This window comes from Jatropha curcas, chromosome 6 (assembly GCF_041381405.1).
Source record: "Jatropha curcas cultivar XTBG-Jc1 chromosome 6, XTBG_Jcur_1.0, whole genome shotgun sequence".
Lineage (NCBI taxonomy): Eukaryota > Viridiplantae > Streptophyta > Magnoliopsida > Malpighiales > Euphorbiaceae > Jatropha > Jatropha curcas.
This window is the reverse complement of record NC_143156.1, coordinates 5,742,838-5,759,380: the sequence shown is the minus strand read 5'-3', so window position 1 is coordinate 5,759,380 and position 16,543 is coordinate 5,742,838. Positions and strand designations below refer to the sequence as shown.

At 33.0% G+C, this 16,543-nt stretch overlaps 4 protein-coding genes and 1 pseudogene across 4 annotated transcripts; 2 read left to right on the top strand and 3 right to left on the bottom strand.

Moving 5' to 3' along the window:
• Window positions 1–1,307: 1,307 nt before the first annotated feature.
• Window positions 1,308–4,925, bottom strand: LOC105634542 (squalene monooxygenase SE1). Its single transcript, XM_012217406.4, has 8 exons — window positions 4,026–4,925; window positions 3,820–3,931; window positions 3,457–3,631; window positions 3,204–3,372; window positions 2,815–3,033; window positions 2,451–2,726; window positions 1,858–2,136; window positions 1,308–1,723 (listed from the first exon to the last, which is right to left on the bottom strand). Exons 1-8 carry the CDS (start codon window positions 4,257–4,259, stop codon window positions 1,619–1,621), a joined length of 1,569 nt encoding a protein of 522 aa, XP_012072796.1. The 5' UTR covers window positions 4,260–4,925; the 3' UTR covers window positions 1,308–1,618.
• A 2,165-nt stretch (window positions 4,926–7,090) lies between these two features.
• On the top strand, window positions 7,091–8,152 carry LOC105634516 (short chain aldehyde dehydrogenase 1). The gene has a single exon (XM_012217383.4). The coding sequence runs from the start codon at window positions 7,213–7,215 to the stop codon at window positions 8,050–8,052; it is 840 nt and encodes a 279-aa protein (XP_012072773.1). The 5' UTR covers window positions 7,091–7,212; the 3' UTR covers window positions 8,053–8,152.
• A 23-nt stretch (window positions 8,153–8,175) lies between these two features.
• LOC105634540 (squalene monooxygenase SE1) lies at window positions 8,176–11,131 on the bottom strand. Its single transcript, XM_012217405.4, has 8 exons — window positions 10,904–11,131; window positions 10,681–10,792; window positions 10,349–10,523; window positions 10,100–10,268; window positions 9,710–9,928; window positions 9,086–9,361; window positions 8,725–9,003; window positions 8,176–8,596 (listed from the first exon to the last, which is right to left on the bottom strand). The coding sequence occupies exons 1-8, from the start codon at window positions 11,129–11,131 to the stop codon at window positions 8,492–8,494; spliced, it is 1,563 nt and encodes a 520-aa protein (XP_012072795.2). The 3' UTR covers window positions 8,176–8,491.
• Window positions 11,132–12,688: 1,557 nt separating this feature from the next.
• LOC105634539 (short chain aldehyde dehydrogenase 1 pseudogene) lies at window positions 12,689–14,799 on the top strand (annotated as a pseudogene).
• A 397-nt stretch (window positions 14,800–15,196) lies between these two features.
• Window positions 15,197–16,123, bottom strand: LOC105634538 (agamous-like MADS-box protein AGL61). Its single transcript, XM_012217404.4, has one exon. The coding sequence runs from the start codon at window positions 15,973–15,975 to the stop codon at window positions 15,322–15,324; it is 654 nt and encodes a 217-aa protein (XP_012072794.1). The 5' UTR covers window positions 15,976–16,123; the 3' UTR covers window positions 15,197–15,321.
• Window positions 16,124–16,543: the final 420 nt, after the last annotated feature.

Genomic DNA, 16,543 nt, shown 5'->3' with positions numbered 1-16,543 from the left:
GAAGTACACTTCTTATGGCCTTGACTGAATAAGTCAGAATAACAAAAGTGTATTCTGCAAAGGTTAAAAATATTTTCAAGGATTTTAAAACCATGGAAGTCAAAGAAGACTAGACAAACAAAAACAAATGCGTCATCAGTAAAAGAAAACAGCAAATCACACGGAATAAAAACAAAATACAGTATAACTACATTAGCAACACCCTGTGATTAAACTTTTCAATACTCAAGGTCTTTCCAAAATCTTATTCATATTTCTCATTTGCATATAATCCAATTTCCTATTTCAGATATTGTACTTGCTTCTAAACCTCAAACTCGTTTTTTATTTTCTTTGCACAATCAAAAAAATCTGTTCTGCACTTCACACTCCCATTCCACATTCCTTCAACAAAAAAGTACAAAATATAAATATAATGTTTTATCTGCAACAAATCCACAATTATAACAATATATCAAAAAAAAATAAAAAATAAAATAAAATAACACTATCATATTAAACATTGTCGTGTTACTAAACTGCATAAAAATTATCTAATAGTTTGCTTTAGTACTTCTTTGTCTTGCTTCTGTCAATTTCTACCCTCTTCCTCTCAAGAAATTGCAGAGTGTACCTTACACTCATATTCATGAATTTACGGGAAGTGGTGTCTGTCTTTCTCAATCTCCCTTCTCTAACTGACTGCAAAACCATAATTGGGCGAGAGAAATGAAGGAGACAAACCATTAAATTTTTAATTTTTGGGTTTGGTGATTGGATGACATAAATAACTACAAAAATCTGACCACTTGTAAACTCAAAGAAGATTAGCACAGTAGGGACTTTGATGAAGCTTTTAAAATTTTGCATCTAAAAAGAAGTACTAGAGAATCAGAATTGGTAGCCAAAACAACAATAACTTATCAGTAATTATAGCAACCTTGGATCAGAAAATTCCATTCTGAGCATTATTCACATTTCCATTTCTAAGTGTCAACCTAAACTCTGTTCCATTTGTCTTATCTTTAACTGTGGAACAAAACCAAACCTAAAATGGAAATAAAATTTAAGTTAACCTAATTAGATACTATTTTATAATAGAACTATATTGAGAAAAAAAAAAAAAAAAAAAAAGTCTAACACAAACAGCACAGATGAGTAGAAGAAAATAATATCTCGTTGATATGGAATTTTATTCCTCAATATTGGCAGAAGTTATTTATTTGTCTTGATTTGAATAGTTTCGTCGATACATTCTGGTTGAAACTATTATAACATTTCAGATTATGCAGAAGATCAAGGAAGCTGTGTCAGGTTTTCCTTTTTTTCTCAGACTTCTCTGAGAATTTATTTTACATAATTTTCTAAGTGTCAAATACAATTTCCACACTAAAGTGTGGATTATACAATACACTATAATCAATCAATGTGTTTGTATCATTTGAGAAATTGAATAATTAAACATTACATGGAAACAATTGTTTTTGGTTGGACAAAGAATTCCTAGAAGTTTACTAATGTATACAGCACAACTTCTCTTCCACTTGCAAATTTGATCTACATACATTTTCAAAAAAGAATAGAACAATTGATAGAAACTATACTATTGAAACTGCAAAAATTTTATGCTAATTGGTTGTCAATAGCTAGGAGGAGCTCTATAATATGATGCCATGGTTACAGGGAAGAACATCTGTCTAACTCCTTCTGCCTTCACTATTGGAAATATGATACCTGATGCAGCCTGGAGAATGGAACATATCAACATGCATTATAAGGATAGTCAAAAAGTCAAATCATCATACTGATGAAATAGATTCAGAAGATACAAATAAACAAAACAAAATTTTGTGACTATTTCATCCGACAGAGACATACCGTTATCAATCTAGCACTAGTCCAGATGCTTTTGGGTGAAGGAAATGGAAGCAGCAAGCGACCAACACCGTAGATAGCCACAGCAAAGAAATGTAGGACTAAGCTTAAAGGGCGAGGGTTCAGGCCAGAGAGAAGAGCTATTGGTCCATTTGAAAATATACCTCCAAGGCTTAAATAGTCAAAACAAGCTTGTCGCATTTCATTTCTTGCACAATTAGTTGATGCAGAGAAAACTTTGTAAAGTGCACCTGCCAATGTATTTATAGTAGACGCCATTGGCTGCACCATCGACAAAAAAAGTACACTGTATGCTTAGCAGTACATCATAGTCAATGCTAAAGCTAAGATGTAGTGGCATTTAAAGTTATTATGCAAACAAAAGTCCTTGTTGATGAATATGAAAATGGCTATAAAAAGTTTTTTTTTTTTTTTTTTTATAATTAATATGCAAATTATCAATATTGCATTTTTCAAACAGCATCTAAAAGTGTGTTTTTCCAGAAAACTAATTTCAGTCACAATGCCAAACAGGCTCTAATTAGATGCAAAACGGTGTTGAACTATTAAACATATAGAATTAAAATACTATTCACCTTTCGAAGAGTATAAAAGGGTTTGAGGTATTTGCACAGAGCAGATGCATCATTTAGACTGTGCAGAGGTCTAAGAAGGTTTCGTAATAAAACAATATCAGAAAGAGCAACAGTCATTCCTCCTCCAGTCAAAGGATGTCGCATGTTGAATGCATCTCCCAACAAAAGAGCACCTGGAGTTGGAGATGGAGAAGCTGGCATGCTTCTATTCGGCATTGTTCTTATATTTCCTTTGTCAATTGCAGATATGAATGATGGATACAGCTCGGTTGGAATCTGGAAAACACTCAAATTTTCGAAGGTTGAGTTACATTACTTTCCATTAGCAACAAAAAGATATTAATACATAAATGTAATTCCGTACCTGATGTGCAACCACACTTTTCAAATATTGTGCCATTTCGCCATTTGATATGGAGGGTACTTTTTGGCCAGGTACATCAACTAAGCAACGAATCTCAGTGCCACTGATACGATAAAACAAAATCGGTGAAGGGTCAGCAAGAACCACGTGTCCATGATTTTCATATGGAAGAGTGCTGTTCTCTAGAACCAAAGCAACGAAACAAGAGGGGATATCAACCTGCAAAATTGTTTATAACCTCTATTAATCTTAATTGGCAAGAGAGATTCAACTCCAAAAGTGCTAAAACATACTAACTGAAACCAAATTGTAGGAAAACTTGTTTCATGAAGCTCAATCAAGCAAATGTACTGCGATTCCTCGGTCAATTGACCAAACAAATACTTTACCTTGGGATCGCAAAGCTTGCGCCTCAAGTTTGAAAAACAACCATCACATACTATTGTAAGGGGAGCATGTGCTGTCAAGTCTCGACCAGTTTTAGTTTTGTATATCACCCCTTTAACAGTTCCCTTTTCTTCAAGAAGAGATGTCACTGTTCCTTGCTCCAATCTTACACTGTACAAAAGATCAAGAAAGTGGACAGTAAGAGTCTTATTTGTAAATAAAAGTAGAATATTCACGGGGTTAAAGTAAGGTTACTTGGGAAGAGTTGCAGCCTTCCCGCGCATTCTTTGTATGAAACGACCGTTGTGAAAACTTCTTCCTGCTATATTTGATTCAAAACTTTGCAGGGGATAGGATAGCTTAGTACTTTTTCCATCCTTGTAAATAGCATATCCAAACACTTGTTGAGCATCAATCTCTTCAACACAATCTACATTCACAAACATTTAAACTCTCATCTCCAGAAGATATACATATATAACTGTTTGAGGGAGTGTCAAGTCAAAAATTTTCACTTATTAACAACTAATTGAGTGTGAAAATGTAAGATATTTCTACACTACACAAATTGTCAATTCTTAACAAGTGAAATTAAATACTCATGAATGAGATATATACCTTCAAGACCCAATTCAATTAGTTTCAAATAACCACCAGGTTGTAGGAGTTCCCCGACAATTCTGTCAGGCTCATTCAAGTCTCTCTCGATTACATGAACTTGGCGACCATCCTGCAATAAATAAGTGTCCAAAACAGTGCCACAGTGAATGCTACAATAATGTCATGAAATAATGCATGCATAGTGATAATAAAAGTTTACATACTTGTCCAAGAGCGTAAGCAAGAGCTGAACCAGCCACACCGGCCCCAACAATGATAATGTCAGGCGTCATAGCTATCTCAGAGTGGCATATTTCTCTTCTGGGCCTCTGCGAAGTTTCATCCATGAAATTGTTCGCTTTAGTTGTGCCGTTTTTCTTTCCTCTTAAGAAGTAAAACAAAACTGATGCCCAAAGAGAAGCTATAATTCCTCCCATTACAAGCTTATAATAGTCCATCTTAGAAAGATCAATATAGGATGCAATGAACTAATAGGAGATGAAACTAGAACTTCTCTCCCGATTTTTCTATCTCTCTTTGCTAATGCTTTTCAAGTAAGAACTCTTTTCCTTGCACTTCCATGAAAACATGAAGTGCCTTTTATAGCTTCCATGTACGTATATGATATAGTTGAATGATATTGGCAGTCAATAAACTTCAAAAAACTAGCCTTTTTTACTATGACTGAACAAGTCACCAATCCTGCTTCTATGACTGAATAAGACCATCTACAATTCTGCTGAGTAAATCAAACAATGAAAGTGTAATCAACAAAAAAAGTTAAAAATATTTTCAAGGACTTATTGCAGAACCATGGAAAACAAAGCAGAAGGGACAAACAGAAACAAACATAAAGAAAAGCCTATAGCATGTATGGAATACAAAACAAAACGAAGAATATTTTCACAGGCATGAATTACACTATTGACACGCAATTTGGGGCAAGCGGATGATTGGACTTTGTTCTATTTTCCTTTAGACAATTGAAATGTTCAATTTCAAAATCTAATTTGGAATAAGAGAATGGTTTGATCACAATTTAATTACCCATTTCAGTAATTATTATAATCAGAATGGATAATTGTTGGGTATTTTCTAACCTAATTTGTATCACTTCAAAATTTCTTTATAATTCAAAATATTTGTGAAGAAGTGGAGAGAGGTCATTATTGAAATTAGTAAACTCCAAATCAAATTTTTTGCTCGGTTAACTCATTTAACACCTAAAACAATAGAAAATGAACCAAAAATACAATGAACATAAAATAAATACAAAGTAGTAAATTACATATTGTTTACATTAAATATAATTTAAAACATATGGAAATTTAATAAACTAACCCTACAATGTGTATGCTTATGCAGCACATTCAGTAAATTCGGTTAAATTTTTGTGAATAAACTAACCCTTGATAAGCATGCCTTGAGTGTTAATCGAACTGAAATTGATTTGGTTCGATATAATTTTTTATAAAATTAATTTGGTTTTATTTTGATTTAGAAAATTTTCGATTTATTCAGTTACCAAACCCATCAAATGCTGCCGTATAAATGACCCAACCATGCAAAAATGTACTATGGATTCTCTGGATTGAGGTGTGACCGATCAGTATCAGAGAGAATAAAATCATTTGGACTTTGAAATATACTGCTGAGACATGAGCAGTCACTTCCTTCTTCCTTTTCTGAATAAACCCAGTAGTTGCTTCCTAGATAAACCCTGTGCCTGCGCTCTTCTGATCCTCTTTCACCGGCTCAAGCTGTGTTTTGTTTTCTCTCATGAGGTATGTGTATAGTTCGACTTTCTTTTCTCTTGTGTCTTGAATATGAATATATATGAAGATTCTGCTAGTTAAACCGAGATATCTGCATTGAGAAATCTTTGGGTGATTGAATAAAGGAAAATTTTTTGTTTAAGTAAAGATTCAATTTTGTTTGAGTTTTATTTTTGTTCTCCCTTAATCTTTTACCTATAAATTTCATATTTAAAAAAAAAAAAATCCATTACCCCCTATAATTCAGTAAACTCAGTAACTCAGTATATACAATTATACAGTCATAAAACTGAATAAAATGAAATTCATGTCATTTTATGTTGGAAGCTTCCACTTATACTTTCTTTAATTTTTAGTAAAATAAATGTGAAAAAATAGAGAAAAAAAAAACAAGAGAGGCAGTGTTGTCTATTATTCTATTATGTTTTAGGACATTCAGGCTCTTGCATTTTAGTATGAAACTAGCACACTTAACATCCTCATCAACACTTATGTTAATATGCTATTTAAGGTATTAGAAACTTAATTTGTTAGTAGAATAAAACATAAATTTTAAAATGAATAGTGCAAAAATCAAATATAGAAACTGATGTAATTTGTCAAAATTCATGGAACTAAGAACGCAGGTTTTTAGATATATGGATTTCTATGATTTCTCTTGTTAGGTGTTTAAATTTCTCATCCATGAATCCTTAACATGAGAAATTTGTTGTGCTAAATAAAGAATTTGTAACTAATCCATGAATTATTCGAAATCCCTCAACATAGCCATTGTATTTTATATGTATTTTTCTCTGTATATTTCAATATATTTTCTCCTGAGAATCATTGAGTGGGTATATATATATATATATATATATATGTATATATGACAGGTGACAGAATTGTACATTTGGTTAGTTGAAGAAATAATAAAATGGAGTTTTCAGCCGCAGAGTGCAATCTTGTAACCCTCATGTCAATTTCTGAAAAAAAAAAAAAAGAAGAAAAACACATAATTTTAAGGGTACAAAAACAAAATGAACGTGATATTTGCTATAGGATTGGTCTAAACAGACCACTTCACTGTCTAATGCTTGACTATTGTAATCGTACAGGTCTTGGTTTTGGTACGGTTCGGTTCACATTCGATGGTTCAAGATTACGCGAATCTCATACAACAAATGATCTAGAAATGGAGGATGAATGTGTCATTGATGCTTGGACTGATCAAATTTGTGGAGGTGAATATTAGGAATGGCTTGATGCGGACTACTTTTATTTATTGCTAAATATTATGTTTTTAGGTCAGGATTTTCTTTAGATGAATGTAATTCTGGCATTTGATGCCTCTTAATGGAATTTTCTGTCCATATAACAATCACAAGGGCAATGATGTTAACTACTGCAATGGCAAGTGCAACATTTTGAGCCATTTGTTCATTTGGAAAGATAAGATAACAAGTTGAGCCGTTCAATCAACTATATTGACTAGTCAATCTTTTGCATCCAGCTGTAATGTATTTGCAATTCCATTTAAAGAAAAAGTTGTGGACTAAAAGAGCTCCCTATGCTCAGTAGCTGGGCAGTATTATAGATTATTGATCACCAAAGTTCAAATTTATATTAGGGCTTACAATTTTAGCATTTAATCAATATGAGCTCAAATAATACTCCACAATCTTGCAGGCTGGAAGGGAAGGTTGCTATAATAACTGGAGGCGCCAGCGGAATAGGCGAATCTACTGTAAGGTTGTTTCTTAAACATGGAGCAAAGGTAATTATTGGAGATATTCAAGATACTCTTGGTCACTCTCTTTGTCAAGAACTCAACTCAAAAGAAACTCTTTCTTATATCCATTGTGATGTAACTTGTGATTCTGATGTACAAAACGCTGTCAATTTTGCTATTTCCAAGTATGGAAAGCTTGATATTATGTTTAGCAATGCTGGCATCGCAGGAAACATGGACTCTATTATAGACATAAAGAATGAAGATTTCAAAAGGTGTTTCGATGTTAATGTGTTCGGTGCTTTCTTGGTAGCAAAACATGCTGCTAGAGTTATGATTCCTGCAAAGAAAGGTTGCATTATTTTCACTGCAAGCAATCTTTCAGTTACTTGTTTTCAGGGTATGCATCCTTATATTGCGTCGAAGCATGCTGTAGTTGGTTTGGCTAAGAATCTCAGTATAGAGTTAGGTAAATACGGGATTAGGGTTAATTGTGTTTCACCATTTGCTGTTGCAACTCCATTGTTTAGGAAAAGTACAGGGTTAGTGGACATGGAGAAGGAGAAGATCCAAGAATTGGTATCTGGGTCGGGTAACTTGAAAGAGGTTATTTTAGAACCAGAAGATGTAGCAGAGGCAGTTGTTTTTTTGGGAAGTGATGAGTCTAAGTATGTGAGTGGGTTGAATTTGGTGATTGATGGTGGTTATAGTCTTACTAATCCATCCTTTGAACTGGCAATGAAGAGCTTACAATCTAATTATTGAACTATCCTAATATATTTAACTCCTGTCTTGAGTTTTCAGTAATTACGTTGTCATCAAAAAAATTATTAATTAATAAATTATCAATATATAGTTGTTTGCATTTCATATTTCTAAATTCTCATTATTTGACAGTACCCAGATATCAAAGAAGAATTTAGCACTCTGAAATTGATAGCCTCAATGTTGCTATTTAACACAATGGAGAAATATTTCATCTGCCAAAAGAATAGAGTAGAACAATGACTCAACAGTTCTTATCATTTAAAAGAATTGAATAATTCAACAACACAGTTCCTATACTTGTTTCCAATCAAAGAATGCATTCCTAGAAAATTTCTATACAATGTATAATATACTGAAAACCCTTTTCTTGAGCTTGTAAATTAGATTTTCTGATGGAAAACAGCATGAAAAATACTAGTGAAATTGCAAAAAGTGGTCAATAAGTAGAAGGAGCTCTATAATATGATGTCACAGTTAGAGGGAAGAACATTTGTCTAACACCTTCTGTCTTCATTATGGGAAAAATGATACCTGATGCAGCCTGGAGAAGGAAACACTTGTTATAAGTGACTCGAAACAACTGCATATATACTAAGTTTGAAAGAGAGAAATCAATAACAATATGGCAAAGCAATATAAAAGTTGCAAGTGAAAGATAGATCACCATACCCTTATCAGTCTAGCACTAGTCCATAAGCTTTTAGGTGAAGGAAATGGAAGTATTAACCGACCAACACCATAGACAGCCACTGCAAAGAAATGTAGCACTAAACTTAACGGGCGAGGATTTAATCCGGAGAGTAAAGCTATTGGTCCATTTGAAAAAGCACCTCCAAGACTCAAATAGTCGAAACACGCTTGGCGCATTTCATTTCTTGCTAAATCAGTCGATATAGAGAAAACCTTGTAAAGGGCACCAGCTAATGTATTTATTGTAGATGCCATTGGCTGCATCAAAACGGAAAGCAATTACTATTTCTCTGTGTTTGGTATATGCAAATAATAACTCATGTTGATTAACTTTGCTTACCTTTCGGAGAGTATAAAAGGATTCAAGGTATTTGCAGAGGGCAAATGCATCATTAAGATTGTGTAAAGGTCTAAGAAGGTTGCGTAATAGAACTATATCGGAAAGTGCCACAGTCATTCCTCCTCCAGTTAAAGGATGGCGCATGTTGAATGCATCCCCTAACAATAATGCACCTGGAGTTGGATAAGGAGATGCAGGCATGCTTCTGTTTGGCATTGTTCTTATGTTTCCCTTCTTAATTGCAGAAATGAAAGCTGCACGCAACTCAGAGGGTATCTGAAACATGCAAGTAAGTTAAAAGATTAATGCATAAAGCAATGCTACTAATGTGTTATGGTTTTTTTGATCAGTATTAATGTGCTAGTTTGAGTAAAAACATGAAAACAGCTTTACAATAGTTTAATCCTAGTATTTCAATTGTTAGATGGAATTTGGGGATTAAAATTCTTGTTACATGCTAAAGAATGTGAACAAAAATTAGATTTTTCTGTAAACCCTCTCTCCCCTGTTTTTATCTCTGTTTTTCTCCATATCTTACTGCTCTGCAGGTATATGCAGCTTTTTGATGCTAGTCTGCACATGAATGGTAAAACAATCACATTTAGTGGATTGAAAATTAAATACCTGTTGAGCCACCATTTTTTTCAAATATTGGGCCATTTCACCATTGGAAATTGAAGGTACTTTTTGGCCAGGTACGTCAACTAAACAACGAATCTCAGTGCTACTAATACGATAGAACAAAATGGGTGAAGGGTCAGCTAGAACTACATGTCCATGATTTTCAAATGGAAGATTGCAGTTCTCGAGGACCAAAGCAACAAAACAAGAGGGGATATCAACCTGCAGAAGTACATGTAACATTTATTAATCTCAATTGGAAAGTGAGATTAAGATCTAGCATTGATGCAATATATCATCTGAAAGCATGCTGTTTGAAAGTTGACTTCATGCATTAAGATGAAACAAATTTTGTAAACTAGCTTGTTCAAATTAAACACATAGATTCTTCACCTTAGGGTTGCAGAGTGATCGTCGTAAATTTGAAAAACAACCATCACATACTATTGTAAGGGGAGCCTTAGCTGTCAATACTTGACCAGTTTTGGTCTTGTAATGGACTCCTTTAACAGTTCCCTTTTCTTCGAGAAGAGATGTTACCGTTCCTTGTTCCAACTTTACGCTATAGAAAAGATCAAGGAAGAGGATATTAACTGCTAAATCATTTTCTTGGACAAGAAAGCATAGGTGAAAGAAGGTTACTTGGGAAGAGTAGCAGCCTTCTGGCGCATTCTTTGTATAAAACGACCATTGTGAAAACTTCTTCCAGCAATATTTGTTTCAAAACTTTGCAGAGGATAGGATAGCTTAGTACTTTTGCCATCCTTGTAAATAGCATATCCGAACACTTTTTGAGCATCAATTTTTTCAACACAATCTGCATCCGCAAATTTACTCTGTCATGTCAGAAAGATAAGGAAGTGCCAAGTGGTGTGAAATAAAGATTTCACTTATTGTGCCAATAATTAATTGAATGAAAGCAAAATGATTGGTTCTTAAAACTTTATTTTATATAGATGCTAGGTTTCTCATACCCTCAAGACCCAGCTCGATCAGCTTCAGATAGCCCCCAGGCTGTAAGAGTTCACCAACAATTCTATCAGGCTCAGTCAAGTCTCTTTCAATTACACGAACTTGTCTTCCATCCTGAAGCAAGTAGGTAACCAAGGTTACATAGCGAACTCAAAAGAATTATTAGTAGAAATCATTGTGCTGTAAAACATGGAGAAAAAGAATAAAATAGAAAGAACTTGGTACTTTGCCAAGAGTGTAAGCAAGAGCTGAACCAGCAACACCAGCACCAACAATAATTATGTCAGTGGTTGCAACTTTTTCAGAACGGCACATTTCCTTTTCAAGGCTCTTTATTATTTCGTTTTTGAAGTTCTTTCCTGAGGAAATGCTCTTCTTCTTTCCTCTTAAGCTATACCATACAATTGCCAAAAGTGAAGCAACAGTTCCAGCATATACAAGTTTATAATCCATATTAAAAGATACAACAGAAAAAAATGGTAAAGGGAAATGGCTCAAAACTTCCCTGCAATTTTTGCTTTTTGTCTCAGTAAATTGAAATAACTCTGTGTTGCATTCATAAGAGAACATAAGAGCCTTTTATACCTGCAAAGGCAGGAAGATGATATCCCTAGTCAAAGAACAGCACAAATAGTACACCATTCATCTTAGTCAAATAGAATTGAATAATGAAAGGTTAAAAATAATTTCAAGGGTTTTGAAAAACCATGGAAGCCAAAGCAGAAAAGAGACAAAAAAAAAAAGAAAAAAAAAAAAAATGGTTGCATCAGCATGATAATGTAGTATGGACAACAATCACAAAGAAGCAACTGACAGATGAAATAAAAACAAATCACAGAATAACTTAGAATAGGCTATTTCACATGCATTTTGGGACAAGCAGATTTTTGGTCTACATTCCTTTGCTTTGGAATAAGGTATTGAAATCTAGTTTGGAAGAGAAGCACGAGTTATTGGTAATGATGGTCAAGTCACCAACAAGTTGCAGCTACTGATCAATATCCCTTTTATCAGTCAAAGTTTGCTAGACCTCACCCTGTTATATGTCCAATCGTTCTCCGCGGTAGATCATTAAGCTACATAATATGGAGTTGTCATTACTCAGTAAATAAGCTTTACCCCTTGTTAAAAATGATGTTGAAGTATATATATAATTCAGTTAAAAATAATAGAATTTGGTTTAGTTCTACTGAATTACATAAAATTATACAAGCAAAATCGAGACTTTCATTTATACCAATTATAAAAATATAAATTCCAAATGAATTCCACAGTGAAATTCATTTATAACAAACAAGGCCATAGACGCTGCATGAAGAATTGATCTTTCTAAACTATAACGAACATAAACATGAGTAAAAACTGAAAAAGAATGAGGAATAAGATATTTAATGAACTGGTATCTTTCAAAATAGAACCTCCACAGTAATATTGTTGACAGTAACCATTACATTCCACATCGATAATTCCTGTAGCATAGCTAACATTTTACTGTAACAATGTTTGAGAACAAATCTTCTGTTATCATAAAAAAAAAAAATACAAAAAGAGGTTACTGTTAATAACTCATAGTTTGTAAGACTTTGTATTTGCAACTTGCTTTGTCTCACATATGTGCTAAAAACAAACATATAAAACAAATCAAGCCCTCAAAGCTCAACCCTTTTCCATGATTGCATGATTGCATCTTTCAATCTGGGCAAATATATAATTCAAGAACCCATTTCCGTCCTTTGTAAGCACCTAAAACAAAATTTAAAAAGAAAAATGAACCCTTTAATCAGCTTATAGCAAAAAAAATATGAACTTGTGAAATAATTAAATTTACAGTAAAATATAAATTATATAATGAATTTCCAAAATTATCTTACACATTTTCGATAGTTCTTCAAGTAAGAGACATTGCTAACTCTGGTTTTAATCTTAAAAATTAAAATTAAAATTAAAAAAAAAAGAAAAAGAAATATTGATAGTACCAGAATTAGAAGTTCGGAGAATGTTTCCATGGCAATGGCGGTGGCGGTAGGTTAAGCACAGGAGATTTTTCTGCCTGAGGACAGTTGTCTAATTAAACAATATCAAGTAAATCGCGCCATTTGCAGAGGACCTTAGTGTTGAGCTTGGGTCCAACCCAATCACAAGTCATTGACGAAAATCAAATATTCATGAGAGCAAGAAGCATATGGATGCAATATATCGTTTATTCGTAACATGGTCCAACTGGGAATAGGGATCCTGACCATGATTTGATCGGTTGGGTTGCACCTTGCCGAAGTTTCAAATTTAATATAGATGGTTGGGTGAAGTCATCTGCATCTTCTATAAAACGAAAATAATTTGGAATTTGGATTCTACTGAAGCTGAGATTCTTGCCATTTTTTTAAGCTATTGAGGTTTTTGCTTCTTCTACATTTAAACAATTCTCTTTAATTGTTGAATCAGATTCTAGGAACACATTAACTTGTGGATGTAAGCTAATGTCAAATAAAAATTTTGTATCTCCTTTATTTTTGTTAATTTTATTTATCGTTGCATTTTGTTTAACCTTTAAAAAAAAAAATCTCTTTCTTTCAATAGTTGATACTTGTGAATTTAATTTGCTTCCATTTTATGAAACTTGTTATTACCTTTCTATGTTTCTACTTACTATTGGGAATATTTTGGTGTGCTTCAGTTATAATTCTTCTATTTGTAATATAATTACAATTTTACTCATCTTTAAATTTCATCCATTGCTTAAATATAAAGCCTTAAAAGGGGAAATTAATAAATGATGAAGAAAAATTAAGGTAATTATTAATTTTGTAGGCACAGTAATTTAATTTTTCTACATCAAAAAGCAATCCAATGAATCTTGTTTGCTCATTTTTGTAACATTCTTTTTTAATTACTTTCTCCATTGAATTTCTAAGATGTTGTAATTCATGCAATCCAAGTTCATAAATACAACATTCCCACCAATATTGATTCTTATTTGGTTAAGAGCTTTGCCTTTTTTTTTTTTTTTTTCTTTTTCAATTTATTAAGAATATTAGTTAATTATGAATTGAGCTCGTGAAAATTTTTCGATGAACTTTAATTAAATGGTGTGTCATGGAGTTTGAAAGAAGATTTCAAGTAAGAATTTCTCTAAAATTGACTCCATGGCCAAATGAAAATCACTTATAAGCTTTGAAGATCATATGATCTTTTCATGATCTTTTCGCTTTTATTATATAGTTGTTGTATTATAATTTATAGAGGTAAATACAAGTTGGCATAATAAAACAAAGCATTTCGATTGTATGATTGCACTGTAAGATTGTTTGTTAAACATGGAGCGAAGGTAATTATTGCAGATATTCAAGATAATCTTGGCTACTCCCTTTGTCAAGAACTCAATTCAAAAGAAACTCTCCCTTATATCCATTGTGATGTAACTTGTGATTCTGATGTACAAAACGCTATTGATTTTGCCATTTCCAAGTATGGAAAGCTCGATATTAGCAATGCTGGCGTTGCAGAAAGCATGGATTCTATTTAGACATAAAGAATGAATATTTCAAAAGGGATTTTGATGTTAATGTTTTTGGTGCTTTCTTGGTAGACAAACATGTCGCTAGAGTTATGATTCCTGCAAAGAAAGTTTGCATTATAGAAGCTTCTGGCTTCCCCTTTGAATTTCTAATTCCTCTTTTTCGTTCTACTTAGGTTTTACTGCAAGCAACCTTTCAGTTACTTGCAATCAGGGTATGCATTCTTATACTGCCTCGAAGCATGCTGTTGTTGGTTTGGCCAAGACTCTTAGTACAGAGTTAGGTCAATATGGGATTAGGATTAATTGTGTTTCTCCATTAGCTATTGTAACCCCACTGTTCAGGAAATGTACAGGGCTAATGGAAATGGAGGAGGAGAAGCTCCAAGAATGAGTATCCAAGTCAGGTAACTTGAAAGAGGTTGTTTTGAAACCAGAAGATGTAGCAGAAGCAGTTCTTTACTTGGGAAGTGATGAGTCTAAGTATGTGAGTGGGTTGAATTTGGTGATCGATAGGCAATGAAAGCTTCCAATCTTGTCATTGAACCAGCAGTCTTATATATTTTGCCCAGTAGTGTTGTGTGTGATATAATTATTTTGAAATAATAAGTTTCTAAATATATATATTCCATGCCATATATAATAGATGGTTAGCAAGTTATCAAATCTCATTCTTACAATTTCTGATACATATGAATTTAATTTGCTTGCCATTTTATGAAATTTCTTATTACCTTTCTAATTTTGCTAATGGGAATAACGACGGCATCTAAGATTTCTCGAACAATTTGATATTTCACATCGGTAAATCATAATACCCAAGTTATAATTATTATATTTGTAATTAATACTATCTTATTGCTGCAACCACCTCCGCGCATATGTTTCAACATGACTTACACAAGGATAGCATTTTTAAATTTCATCCATCGATGTAATTCTAAATCCTTAAATGAAGAAAAATTAATAAATAATGAAGAAAAATAAAGGTAATTATTGATTTGTAGACATTTATTTTTTTACATCAGAAAACAAAAATAGAAAAAACAATTAATTATTTGTAGGAGGTAATTAATTTACTAGTGAGTTACTAGTTTGTAACCCTCCATAATAATCAAGAAAATTGAACTCAAAAAATCCTATGTTCATAACCAAAATTATTGACGTAACCAATAGAGGAAACAGAATTAAGCTCAACTGAAGGTTTGGTATCAAAATCTTTAACACATCCAATGCCATTTGACTCCAGAAATGGCAAAGAATTAGCAGAATTAAGCAAGATCTTGTTTACTTGTTTTGAAACATTCTTCTTTAGCTCCTCCAACGCATTTCTGAGATACTGTAATTCTTGCAACCCAAGTTCATCAATCGGAGATTCCCACCAACATTGATTTTGACTAGATTTTCTTATTTGGTTAAGAGCTTCTCCTTTGTTTTTTTCTTTTTCCAATTGATTAATAATACCTGTCAATTGGGAATTGAGTTCGCGAACATTAGCATTTCGATGAGCTTCGATTAAGTGGTGGCTGATGGAGTTTGGAGGAGGATTTCGAGTAAGAAATTTCTGTAAAATCGACTCGACTTCTGGGTGACCGAATGAAAATGCTTTGTTAGCAGGAGAAAATACTATTATTGCAATCTCAACACCACAAAGAGTGCAGAGCTCACTAGCTTTCTTGAAAAGTCCGGCTCGACGCTTTGAGAAGGTAACTTGTAGATGATTTTTCTTTGAAATTTTCTCGATTGCAATCTTTTGGCGTCCCAAACTAGGTCTCTTCACCATTGTAGAAAGTATCAAATAATCAGAAATAGAGGTTGTGTTTGTTGGTTGGAATTGTAATGGTTAGAGGAAGACATGAGGGTATTTATAGGGTTAAATTCCCTCCAAATTACTTTTCTTGGCTAAATAATAGTAATTGTTATTTGATTATTCCAAGATTTGGAGGTTATATAATCTTTTTGCTTTTATTTTATGGTTGTTATAGCATGGAAGTAAATTTACAAGTTGTCATAATAAAAGAAAGCACTTGACTTTTAAACCTAAATTCAATTCTGTAAAAGAATTTTTTAACTCCTGTCTTAATTTTTCACTAATAAAGATTATTAACAACCCTCCAAAATAATTTTGTATTATCAATAGTTGCAGGCATTTCAGATTCCTCATCTCTGAGAGGAACAAATTTCAAAGATGAATTTCACAAAATTTTGGCTTTTGGAATAGAACCAAACCGGATGTCACAGTTAGAAATTGATGTTGGTCTTTTTCGGTACTACGGGTATCCTCTCACCCCCATTTAATGGTTAGATGAGAGAGTAATACTTCACCAATGGTTGCGTAATTTGATTTGCAA

Excerpts from the sequence above, each read along its gene's own strand:
- LOC105634542 (XM_012217406.4), bottom strand. The coding sequence starts at position 4,259 with ATGGACTATTATAAGCTTGTAATGGGAGGAATTATAGCTTCTCTTTGG. Across the intron at positions 3,373-3,456 it reads AAGGCTGCAACTCTTCCCAA|TGTAAGATTGGAGCAAGGAA; the intron begins GTAACCTTACTT and ends TCTTTTGTACAG. Across the intron at positions 2,727-2,814 it reads AAAGTGTGGTTGCACATCAG|ATTCCAACCGAGCTGTATCC; the intron begins GTACGGAATTAC and ends AGTGTTTTCCAG.
- LOC105634516 (XM_012217383.4), top strand. The coding sequence starts at position 7,213 with ATGAGCTCAAATAATACTCCACAATCTTGCAGGCTGGAAGGGAAGGTT.
- LOC105634540 (XM_012217405.4), bottom strand. The coding sequence starts at position 11,131 with ATGGATTATAAACTTGTATATGCTGGAACTGTTGCTTCACTTTTGGCA. Across the intron at positions 9,362-9,709 it reads AAAAAATGGTGGCTCAACAG|ATACCCTCTGAGTTGCGTGC; the intron begins GTATTTAATTTT and ends TGCATGTTTCAG. Across the intron at positions 8,597-8,724 it reads CTAGTGCTAGACTGATAAGG|GCTGCATCAGGTATCATTTT; the intron begins GTATGGTGATCT and ends TTCCTTCTCCAG.
- LOC105634538 (XM_012217404.4), bottom strand. The coding sequence starts at position 15,975 with ATGGTGAAGAGACCTAGTTTGGGACGCCAAAAGATTGCAATCGAGAAA.